Genomic DNA, 12,124 nt, shown 5'->3' on the forward strand with positions numbered 1-12,124 from the left:
GGGGGGGGGGGGCTAGTTCCTGGAGGCCCCTCTCCGCCCCTGGACTGGGAGCTCCTGACTGGGTCCAGAGCGCGGGGGGGGGGGGGGGGGCTCCGTGTACTTTGCAGGGGGGCACACACGCTCGTGTTTTTTACGCCACTGATCTTTAAAGACATTGGCAGGACACGAACCATTCTCCCTTTGCCGAATATAAGCAATATATGCAAAATTACGTAATGCGGAATTTCAGGATATTTAGCATAAAGTGAAATTTGCCAGTTTTGCCGGCATAGTTAAAATGTTGCTATGTCTAATTCAAACTTTGGATATAGTATGAGATCTACTCTATCAAGTGCATGAATAGGTCCATATAGAGGGTGGAAATGGGGATGGATCAACGCCAAAATTGGTGGGTGTGTAGAGAGAGGGTATTTTCTTCCGTGGAGGAAATTCTCAAATTTCACATGCATTTCTTTTCATTCCAACCAGTGAAAATGCCTAGCCACATTTGTGTAAGCGGAAATGTTTGAACACGTGAGTACAGGTGGCATTTTGAGTAAACTTCTTTGCTTGCGTGTCGGGGCATCAATAATGTCTGCATGTCCTTTGTCTCTGTCTAGGAAAACCTTCTGTTATCGGTGCTTCCGGTGCATATCTCGATGGAAATGAAGCTGGCTATCATGGAGCGCCTCAAGGAGAACAATGACAGGAACGTGCCCGATAAAAACTTCCACAGTCTGTACGTGAAACGTCACCCGAACGTCAGGTAGACAAAGCTTCTTTCAGACTGATGCATGTGCGCTGCGTCCTGTGCCTTGTGCTCGCATCGACGGCTTCATGGGAACCAGTGGGGCTGTGCTGTTCCAGCCGGAGCTGGCCTCCCAGGAGACCTGCAGTGTAAAAACACGTTTTACTAGTTGAGCGGGTCCTTTTCTGCATGATTCCCACCACCCAGGGGCTTGCACACATCTGCTCTCAGGTGGTCAATTCACCGTAACCACAGCCTATTATTGGCGCACCTTAGATTATCAATTGAGCTGTCAATTGTCCGAGAACAAACAAGCAGCACTTCCTACAAGGCCCCACAGGTGCTCCCCGCCTCTCCTTCAAATATGCCTCATTCAAAACTTCCCAAATAGTGGCTGCAGCTTGAGGTCTGGAAAGATGCTCTTTTCTTCCAAATTATATACTAACTAATAAATACATCTTTACACTTTAACTACATCCTTGCACCTGGTGATGTTGCAGAAACCACCACAGTTGACCCCAAGAGGTTGTAGTTGCCCCGGAACAAAGGGAGCGCTTGAATGGAGAAACAGAATTTTGACTCAGTTTCTCAAAATGGTTGCATAGGAACTAGGGGCACTTGATTGACTGCCAAAGTTGGGAGTGCCCCTTATGGGGCTCAGTTGATCACTGGGGCCCATGAAAGGTCTGAGTCAGACCTGACGGAGGAGGGCAGACTGAAACTGTGTGCGTCAACCTCACATCAATGATGGAGCGGGAGAATCACTAATGAAGCAAAACAAAAACAAAATTAGCTAAGCAGGGAAGTTGGATGAAGGTAAACACATGTCAAACATCCTTGACTGTCTGACAAGATGAAGAGGTAAGGCAGAGCTATGGGTTTCATTAAAATATTTGATACTGACCTCAATTAAGAGACTGAGCGCGAGCTAGGTTGGTGCAGTGGTGGAATGACGATGCAGGGGAATGGCATTCACCCGGAGGGAAGTAAGGTGGCGCACGGAGTGAACAGGAGATCAGTTCTCGCAGTGGTAGGATCGGATGCCACCAACAACCCACACAATATGCGGCTGGAGGTCAGATTCTAAGCCCATTCTCTGCTCTGTCAGTAGGTGCAGCTGTGAATCCCACTGTCCGCAGATGTTTCGTTGAGACACAAAGTCTTGTTGTGTGCATGGGTGACTGCAGGTGCCTTCATCCAAAGCTTAGGCTAGGCCAGCTCTAAAGGTGTTCAGGTTTTCTTGTGATATACCACCTGGAGGACATTTTGAGATGCAGAAAGTAAGGTACGGGCATCTGAAAATGGTAACTTGTACAACTGGTATGCATCATCAGGACAAGAGAAGCCTTAAAGTTAGGTGTCACAATTTTAGAGGCCACAATATGAGAATAGGAGGGGATGGTTAGAAAGAACACTAGGTCATGTTTTCTTAAAGAGAAGCGTTTTGATGAACTCCACACCCTCTCAAAAAGAAACAAACATGTTACGCTGGAGCTCACGCAGTGTCTGCATTTATAGAAAGGCAGCAAGTGGATGCACCAGATGAGCTTCACAGGTCCTAATTGGAATCCTATTTTAAATTGTATTTTTATGCAGCTCTATGATCTACTTATTTTTTAATCATTTGCCACATCTTTAGTTCTTTCAGTCAGGGGTAGCAAGAGAATGGCACATTCAATACCTATGGATTCCTCAGTGCCTACCGATGTGACCTTTGACCCAAGAATATAACAGTCAGAAACTGTAAAAAGACTGTTCTTCTCATGCCATGTGTGCCTGTCTCTAAAATGGGGACATTGCTGTAGTCGGACATTTAAACCAAGTAACTATTTTACCCCGTTTGTGCAAACCTGATCAGCTGATGAGCTGGAAAGACTGCTTTTACTTACAGCAGGAAAATAGACAAGCATTTGCAATGCAATAGGTCTCGCATTTACACGAGTTTAAGCTATTGGCATTGCAAATGACACTGCCTTTTATTTTAATTTTAAAAAAGAAAACAAAAATAAAAGGCATTGTTATTTGTAATGTGAATAGCTCTAACTTGCGTAAATGCGAGACCTATTGCATTGCAAATGCTTGTTCTGCAAATGTAGAGGGAAGTAGAATTACGTGGTGTCAAGTAGAGTGGAAATATGCAGAGTGAAATTATGATGTGTGGGGTGAAATTATGTGGCATGAAAGTATGTTGAGTGGCTTGGAACTGTGTGGCATGGAGCTGAATTGTGAGATGTGGAATTGATTGGCGTGGTGTGGCATAGACTGCAATTGTATGGAAATGAATTATGTTACCTGGAGTTAAATTATGTGGCATGGTGTGGAATTAAGGGATGTGGTGTGGAATTAGTTGGCATGGCGTGGAGTAGGATTATATGGTGTGGTGTGGAATTGTGTGGAGTGGAATTGTGTGGCATGGAATTGTGTGGCATGGAATTGTGTTGAGAGGAATGGAAGTATGTGTCATGGAATGGAGTGGAAATATGTGTCATGGAATGAAATTATGTGGTGGAGTAGAATTATGTGCCGCTTAGTGGAATTATGTTATTGAGTGGATTCATTAATAGTGGAGTGGAATTATGTAGCATGGAATTACGTGCCATGGAGTGGAATTATGTGGTATGGCATGGAATTAATTGGTGTGGATTTGTGTGGTGTGGCCTACAATTGTGGGGTGTTGAGGGAAATTGTGAGACATGGAATTGTGTGGCGTGGTATGCAATTGTGTGACATGGAGTGCAATTCTGTGGAGAGGAAGTATGGGGATGGAGTGGAATTATGTGATGTGGTGTGGAATTATGGGGTGTGGTATAGAATTATGTGGCATGGAATTGTGTGCCATGGAATGGAATTATGTGGTGTGGATTTATGAGAAGTGGAGAGCACTTTATGTGGCATGGAATTATGTGGAGTGGAATTATTTTGCATTCACTGAGATAGACATGTTACTGTGTGGCGTGAACTACAATTATGTGACGTGGTGTGCAATTGTTTGGAGAGGAATTCAGTGGCGTGAAGTGGAATTATGTGACATGGTTTGAATTCAAGTGGTGTGGCATAGAATTAGGTGGCAAGGAGTGGAATTATGCTCCGTGGAGTAGAATTATGATATGTGACATGGAATGGTCTGGCATGGAATTGTGTGGTGTGGAATTGTGTGGTGTGAAATTATGTTGGTTTGGGGAGATTAAATTTTGGTGGTACAGTGTGGTACAATGTGGAATTATGTGGTATGGAGTGGAATTATGTCTCATGGAGTGGAGTTATGTAGCATGATGTTGAGTCATGTGATGTTGAATGGAGTGAACTTATGTGGCATGGAGTTGAATTGTGTGGCATGGAATTGTGGGGTGTTGACTAGTGGAATTATGTGGTGTAGAGTAGAATTAGGTGGCGTGAAATTATGTGGAGAAGAATTGTGTTGCATGGAATTGTTTTGCATGGTATTGTGCGGCATTGAGAGGATTGGAATTATGCGACATGGAGTGGAATTATGTGGCTTGGATTGGAAATATGAGGGTGGAGTGCAATTAGGTGGCATGGAGTTGAATTGTGTGGTGCAGAATTGTGTTGCACGGAGTGTAATTGTGTTGACTGGAGTGGAATTGTGCAACGTGGAATTGTGTGGCGTGAAATGCAATTGTGTGATGTGGAGTGCAATTGGGTGACATGGAGTGTCACTGAGTGGAAATCATATAGCATGGAGTGGAATTATGTGACATGGTAATGAATTGTGTGGTGTTGAGTGGAATTACGTGCCGTGGAATTATGTGGCATGGAGCCGAATTATGTTGAGTTGAATTGTGTGGCATGGCATTACATGCCATGGATTGGATTTTAGTGGCGCAGAATTATTTGGCATGGAATTGTGTGGCATGGAATTGTGTGGTGTGAAATTGTATGGCGTGCAATTGTGTGCCATGGAGTGAAATTTTGAGACATGGAATTGTGAGGAGTGCCACTGTGTGACATGGAGTGCAATTGTGTGGAGTGGGATTAAGTGATGTGGAGTGGAATTATGTGACGTGGTGTGGAATTATGTGGTGTGGAGTGAAAGTGTGTGGCATATAGTAGAATTATGTGGCATGGATTTATGTGATGTGCAATTGTGTCGCATGGCAAGGAATAGTGTTGAGTTGAGTGGAAATATGTTGAGCTGAATTATGTGGCGCGAAAGGGAAGAGGCATTATGTGACACAGAGTGGAATTATGTTGTAGGGAGTGCAATTCTGTGGCATAGTATGTGGCATGATGTGGAATTATATGTTGTGCACTGAAGTGGAAATATGCTCATGTTTAAAGTATAGACTGGGAGGGGTGGGCTGAAGGTATAGGGCCAGTGAATCGAACAAGCCCAACTACGAAGACTAAGAGATCGCACACGGTGGCAGACCAGACAAGCTGTGCAAGACCCATTTAATGCCACAGGGGCCTACTTTATACAACTCACACGAAGAAAACACATGGGTGAAATATCAATATCTTGTTTTCTGTGTAAACCAGCAGCTCCTATATTCGGTTTTGTAGCGCTGCGGTAATAGGCGCTACCAACGGACACGAATCGCTCCCTTTGAAAAATGATTATAAAGTACGGCATAGCGAAGGAACGTAAAATACACATTCGTTCTTCGTTGTATTAGGAGAGGGGGGTGCTGGAATCCCGGCGGGATTATAAAGTCACTCTGACGGTTTCTGGTAGTTGAGTCCTAAGTCTCCAATCTGCATCAAAACAAGCCTAAAAAATGCATCTAGGGTGCCACACTGCATATTCTCTAAAAGTACAGTATTCATAGTTAGGTGAAACTTCAAGAATGGCCATTGCCTTCACCACTCATTACTCTCAGGGAAGGTGGTCATTGTGTACTCCACCACATCATGGCCAAGCATGTGGCATACACTCACACTTTGTCTCTTCAGGCTTGTGGAGATTTGTAGTTGGACCCTAAGAGGCATTATTTCTTGTTGCCATCCATCTTGTTAGAGAAAAAGTGAAAGCAGAAATACTACCAATTTTGAAGTGAAACAGAAATCGAAGCTAAACAATAGGTCTGTTCCCAGAATTTCTGTACACAGTCATTTAGCCGATCACAGTGCCAGCTGCCTCATGGCAAGACTTTCAAAAAGTGCATTCTAGATAAAGATTTGTTAGGGCCGTCCTAGTAATTCCTATATGCATTTGCAAACTACAAGGAAGCCGCAAAGTCAAGTTAAATTTTGAGAGAGAGTATGGAGGCTCGGGGATTGGTATTTGCTGGGCTTGAGAAACTTGGTTTTCTATGGATTTCTGTGCAGCAAACTCATCTGAGATCGAGGGGTTCTGACAGGACAGGAGATGGCATGCGCCCAGACAGGCGATGTGCACGCGCACGGCTGTCTCAGGGCTCGTAAGCAGCGCCCCTCCTATCGCAACTTGGCTGTTGCAGTCGTGAGGAGAGACTGCCTGTTGTTGGCTCGAGCCGTGCAGCTGACGTGACGTGCTGTCTCATCACTGCAGAGCAACACGTGTATTGTGGGCAAAACTCCTCAATTTGGCAAACGGACGTTGGCTCCAAACTTTTAAACCCCATAATGGTAGGCTCAGATTGACTATTCTTTTAGGAGTACTCTAGCGCGACACAAAGCAGAACAAACACCAATTGTCAAACAAAAGAGAGGTTTTGCGCTGATAATTTGAAGCAAAATGTCTGGCTCTGTATTGCATAGCAGCAAGCCCCCTCTTAATGTAATGCAGTGGGGGCATATCAGGGCGGGAACAGCGTTTACATGCAGAGGCAGATCTACTAACGTAGCACAACGTGGCTTTGCGTGAAATCCTAGCAATAATAAAAAGCAGTTGCATAAAATGGCAAAAGAAAAATCCTAGAGGTTTTAAAAGCGCTTGACTGCTAAAGTAGCACAGAACGGGGGTGATGCCTTTGGTGTAAACAGCTTAGTTTAACAACAACAAACCAGCAACAGAGGAGCCCGTGAAAGTGAAAGTGATCGTGATTACGATCGCTACGGAGGAAAGACACATGGCGCTGCGCGCGTGCACGTTCACGTGCACTGTAGCTTTAGGCCACGGCAGCACTTTGAAAAGCCCAGTTATAAAATGTCTCTTCGAGCCTTTGGCTCGCGAGACCTAAAAAAGGAAAACACGCAAATGTAATGCAAACAGGGTGGAAAGAATGATTCATTCTTTGTCCTTCGTGCTTTGCGTCAATGCCGATTCATGCTTCCATCACAGATGTTCTCAGGCTTCACCTGAAACTGAAGACAAGTTTTAGAACAAAAAGGGGAGTGCTGAATGAATGAGTCACACCGGGTATTGCAAGCAGTGTGTACTTTTAGACGTCTTTTTTACTGTATAGAATGTTGCGTTTGTTTTACCTATTGATTTTACTGTGGGAAGTAGACAGGACAGTATTCATAAAACCGCAAACCTGCGTTACCGTGCAAGACAAAGTTATTAATGGTTGCCGAAAACAAATTGCAAGAGAATCGGCTGTATGACCTGTGTATTTTTAGAACATTGGAATGTTTTGTGTTAGTGTTCTAAACACAAAATGTGCTGCACAATTTGCCTTGAATCGCAAAATGTGCAGTAAAATGTTCCTTTCCTTGACGCATTATTTGCACTGCCACACAATTTGTTCTCCTCTACCACATAATTCCATTACACATGACGATAAAAAATAATTAAAGGCAAAAGCTGCACGCTTCTTTAGTTTATTTCTACCACATCACTACTGATTTTTTGTATCTCAAACAGTTCTTAATATGTGTTTATGTTGTACCACCAGGCTGTAGAAGTTGAAGTTATTTTAACTCTCTTTGCAGCATCCTGTATGCAGACATTGTCGGCTTCACCCGGCTTGCTAGTGACTGCTCCCCCAAAGAGCTCGTGGTGGTGCTGAACGAACTTTTTGGGAAGTTTGACCAGATAGCAAAGGTAAGTTACTCAGGAGAAGCCCTGGCATCTTACCGCAACAGAGGAAACCGACTTGGTGTACAGTCAGGTTTACATTACTAAATTACCACTTACCTCACTACATGTTCAGCAATCTCTATGTCATAATTATTAAAAATGTTAGTCCATAAGGTTTCTTTTTTTATCTACCCTAAATGCAGTAATTAATGTTTGACAGGTTGGCTGATGGAAATCTCAAGTGAGGTAAGCACTGTATTTAGCTGATGTGAATCCCCATTTCTTATGGCTGGCCAGTGTACTTTCTAAGTGGTTTTCAAATGTCCTGTTTCCTGCTATGGTGCATGTTGCATCTTGTCTGCTTGGAGTTGCCCATCATCCCAAAAAAGTTCACCTAGATGCGATAAAACGCAAAACAGAGGGAATAAATGTATTCAGTAACTAAGAAGCTTACTCAACTAGTAGCATCTTGATGTTTTTCCATTAAAACAATCCTTGGCTAAGCCAATAAATGTGGCCTTTGTAATCTAATGCGATGGTGAATTTAATGTAATATTTTTATTGTAAGCATTTGCCCAAAAAATAAAAAAGGTGAAGAAAACATGCCACATGGAGAACAGGATGTGATTATTTTCTTCTTCTAAAAGAGAGGTGCAATTGTATGAAAATTACATTGTGATTTGCAGCATGCAGTGACAATTTCATAGGTAACACTGGGATAAAGCGTCAGCGGTATACAAGGTCTTGCCAGTAAGAAACCACCGCGCAGCATGGAGGTTGTATTAAATAGGGTATTTTTGTACTAGTGAACTTTTGACAAAAGTGGCAGTGGGAGACACTGCGTTACATATAATAAATAATACCAAGTGGTTATTTTGAGCATTGTTCCCATTAAAGTCTATGGCCAATGTGCAATATTTCAAATTAAAAATTAAATTCAATATATTCTTTCATGGGTTTCTTTACATCACTGAATCACACAGCGATTTACTAAGCAAGTGGCATTTGTGCAAGGAATATGAGATAGTGAATGATTCAAATAAAGACATGCCAAGAAATAGTTATTTATATGATGGGATTTTCGAGAGTCTTTGCTGCAGGAATTTTGGGGCCCTGGGCAGAAGGGAAATGTACGAGGCCCCTCTAATTTGCATAGATTTGACCCATTCAGAGCTGTCTGCATCTCAATAGATGCCCCTGCTCTTGAAGTTGAAGCCCCTCCCTCTCAGCCACCTACAAGCACCTCTTAACAGCTAATAAAGGGCTGAAGGGGTGAGGGTTTCTTATCTCCAAACTGCCAGGGAGCTAAACAGCTGGGCAGTCGCCATCCCTCTGTGGCTCTGCGTGGGTGGGTGGGGGGCGGAGGCCTAATTGCCAGACAAACCTGAGTTAACAACTGTGAATGGGGAGGGGGAAGGTTCCCCTTGCTACACCATAGCAGTGAGGCCAGGGGAGGGGGCCTCCTATAGTGGCGCACTTGCAAGGTGGCACCTTTCATGCCGTGGTTTGACTGTCGCATTGGTGCGGGCCCCAAGTTGGAGGGATGTCTCCTGGGCCCTGTGCAGCGGCCCACTCTGCCCATACCTAGCGCCGGCCCTGCTCTGCCGATCACTGATATTGGTTGTTCATATCATCATTTTGGGCTTGGGTCAAAGGTTAAGGTAGTCATAAAGAAATGCACCTCTAGTTTCATCCATAAACATACCATATATATTTGTAGAGTGCCTCATTTGCACCCTCCTGCCCCCAAGGAAGTCTCTTTAAGCTATTGACAAATAACAGATATGTATTGCTATCTAGATGATTGGTACTCATTTAATTGACCATGACAGGTTGGAAAGTTGAGTAGACCTACTAGTATTCAAACCTGTGATTATTGTGTCCAGGACACAGGTCTGGAGTGGATCTACTGAGCCACCAGACCAGCACTTATAAGATGTTGATGGTTAAAAGTCACATTAATAGGATTTTATTTTTCCATAGAATTAAATTTTCCAAATATTATTTCCAGATTGTCATTGTAAGCATAATTTAAATAAAAAATGTATTTTTAAAAATCAAATGCATGGGAGAGAGGGGCATAGATTCGTTCTGCAAAGGTAATGTATTCATGTACTTACCTGCCTCCTAGGAGCTCCACGTTGGAAAGGAAGGGAATGAGTGTTGCCTGCCTACGGAATAAGCTCAGCGCAAAGCGTCTCTCAGTAGCTACACAGATATCTCAAGCGGGGAACAGAACCATAGATAGCACAAGCACCTGAATGTAATAAGAAAATAGCAAAAAATGACTGGTACACAAATATTTTATTCAAAATAGATAAATCTATAAATATTTTGAAGAATTGTTATAATGTTTTAACTGTATAATAGAACACATCAAATAACCTAACCATACATATTTTACCTTTCAAAATGCACCCATTAAAACAGTGATATAATTAATGAAGTATCCCCCATCCAAGTAAATCACAGCAAAAGAATAACTTAAAACATCTTCATATCAGTTGCACAACAGCATTCTCTCATTAAGTCAGTCATACCGCAGTCGCATCCATACATCTGACATACTAACAAAGCCTACCAATAAAAAATGCATAAATAGACAGAAGCCTCACATAAAAAATGATAAGGGTATCATGTGCACCCTGGCATCTGCTCTTTGACCTTAACTCAGGCCGCTAAAACTCGGGACAACATCAAATGGCTGCTGGAAGCAGTGGAGTGTTGGTGTGTAGTGTGCATTCCCTGGAAATTTGTTTTGAGATCATTATTGGGTATAAAGAACCATCCTTTCCATTCCCCAGGACCTATTGAGTGAATCCGCTGGTGAGCTTCTTACTGAAGGTAATGGACTAATATTTACATTACAGGAGACTATGAAGACCATTAAGGCCAGCGCTTCTGGCAAAGCCCCCTATGGACCTTTTTTAAAAATTCCTCCGACCCTTTGACCTCCTACAGGTACCAGGCTTTTAAACACCGCCAGCAAGTCTTTTACCCACATCCTGGTCACAATCTATTACTGTGCCAACCTCTAAGAAGGGATTAAGGCGGCCCTTCGCTGCTGTTGTCCAATCTCTGATTGTTTTGATCATCAAGGTAGCCCATAGAGATATTAGGAAGAGAAATTAAACTTAGGCCCAAGAAAGGGATTTTATCATGAATGCCCAGCATGGCTTTAGAGCTGTCTCTCTTCCACTGAGCACTGCCTACATTTGCATTTGTTTGTCAGCAGATACACTACAGACTTTGAAGGCTCTTTACATTTTACATTCATGGATCTTAACTAAGCTCTTGACCGTCTCATAAAGTCAAAAATCCTGGACATCATTCAGGGGTCGCAGCTGCAACTTCTGGTTCGTCCCTTGTTACCTCTGGCACTACCTTTGTGATCCATGACCTCAGAGGTGGCAAAATCACTGCCAACAGCACAGGGGAGCAGCTCCTTATGGCTGTCAGTACACCACCCTCCCTGTTCCCTGCCCATTTTTTATTAGGCTAATAGTGACTAATACTCTTATTTACTCACTATTAGAGAACAATAAAAAAACAATGGAGGGCAATTTGTTGAATGGGACTTCGCTGCCAGGTGAGGTAAGTTAAAAAAATAAAAAAGCTTTAAAATGTAAGTTGTGGGAATGCTTGCAGATGATGGTACAATTGTGAGACAGAGCGTGTGTATGTGTGAGCATGTGTCTGCATGCGTGAGCGTTTGTAAGTTTCAATGATATGTACTGGGTACAGAGTGAGAATAAGTGATTATGAGTGAGTCAAAGTGAGTTAGAGCAGCAGTGACTGCAAATGAGATTGTGAGTGTGAATGAATAATTGAGAATGAATGAGTGTGAGGGAGTGTTAGTGGCAGTGAGTGAGAGTAATTGTGAGTGAGAATGAGTCTGACTGAGAATACATGAGTGAATATGAGAGAGTGTGAATGAATAAGTGAGTTAGAATGAGGGAGTGTGTGTGAGTGTTAGTGAGTGAGAAAGTATGAGAGTCACTTGTGAAGTGAGAGTAAGTGCAAGAGAGTGAGTGAGAGAGTGTGGGTGAGTCAATATAAGTGGGCGTGGGTGAAAATGTGGTGTTATGCTTGCGAGTCTGCCATTGGCAAGTCATAGTAATGACAATTCTTGCCCTGTAGAAGCACCCATGGCAAAATACCTAACACACGCACATATTGGAGATAATTCTTGGCATAATGGGAACCCATGGTAAAGTACTGGTACTCGCATAGTAGAGGTAATTCTTCTCATATGGGGCATCTTGCGAAAAATGCTGGCATGCTTGAAATTGTTGGCATAGTGGGCATTCACAGTAAAATGCTTCCAGTAGCTCATTAGATGTAATTGTTGGCTTAAGGGAGACAACCATGGCATACGGAACTGGGACAACCATGACAAAATGCTGCCCTTGACTTACTGATGAAAGTTTTTACATAAGGGTCACCCATGGTGCATGGATGCCATTATTGGCAATATTCTGGCACTGGCATAT

At 43.0% G+C, this 12,124-nt stretch overlaps 1 protein-coding gene across 4 annotated transcripts in view; it reads left to right on the forward strand.

Moving 5' to 3' along the window:
• ADCY7 (adenylate cyclase 7) overlaps positions 1-12,124 on the forward strand; it is a 621,989-nt gene that overhangs the window by 442,257 nt on the left and 167,608 nt on the right. For all 4 annotated transcript variants that reach the window (XM_085639173.1, XM_085639172.1, XM_085639171.1 and 1 more), the window contains 2 exons: positions 600-745; positions 7,544-7,655. In XM_085639173.1, the coding sequence (XP_085495299.1) occupies positions 600-745; positions 7,544-7,655 (258 nt within the window). The remainder of the gene's footprint in view (positions 1-599; positions 746-7,543; positions 7,656-12,124) is intronic.

Source organism: Triturus cristatus, chromosome 12 (genome assembly GCF_964204655.1).
Source record: "Triturus cristatus chromosome 12, aTriCri1.1, whole genome shotgun sequence".
NCBI lineage: Eukaryota > Metazoa > Chordata > Amphibia > Caudata > Salamandridae > Triturus > Triturus cristatus.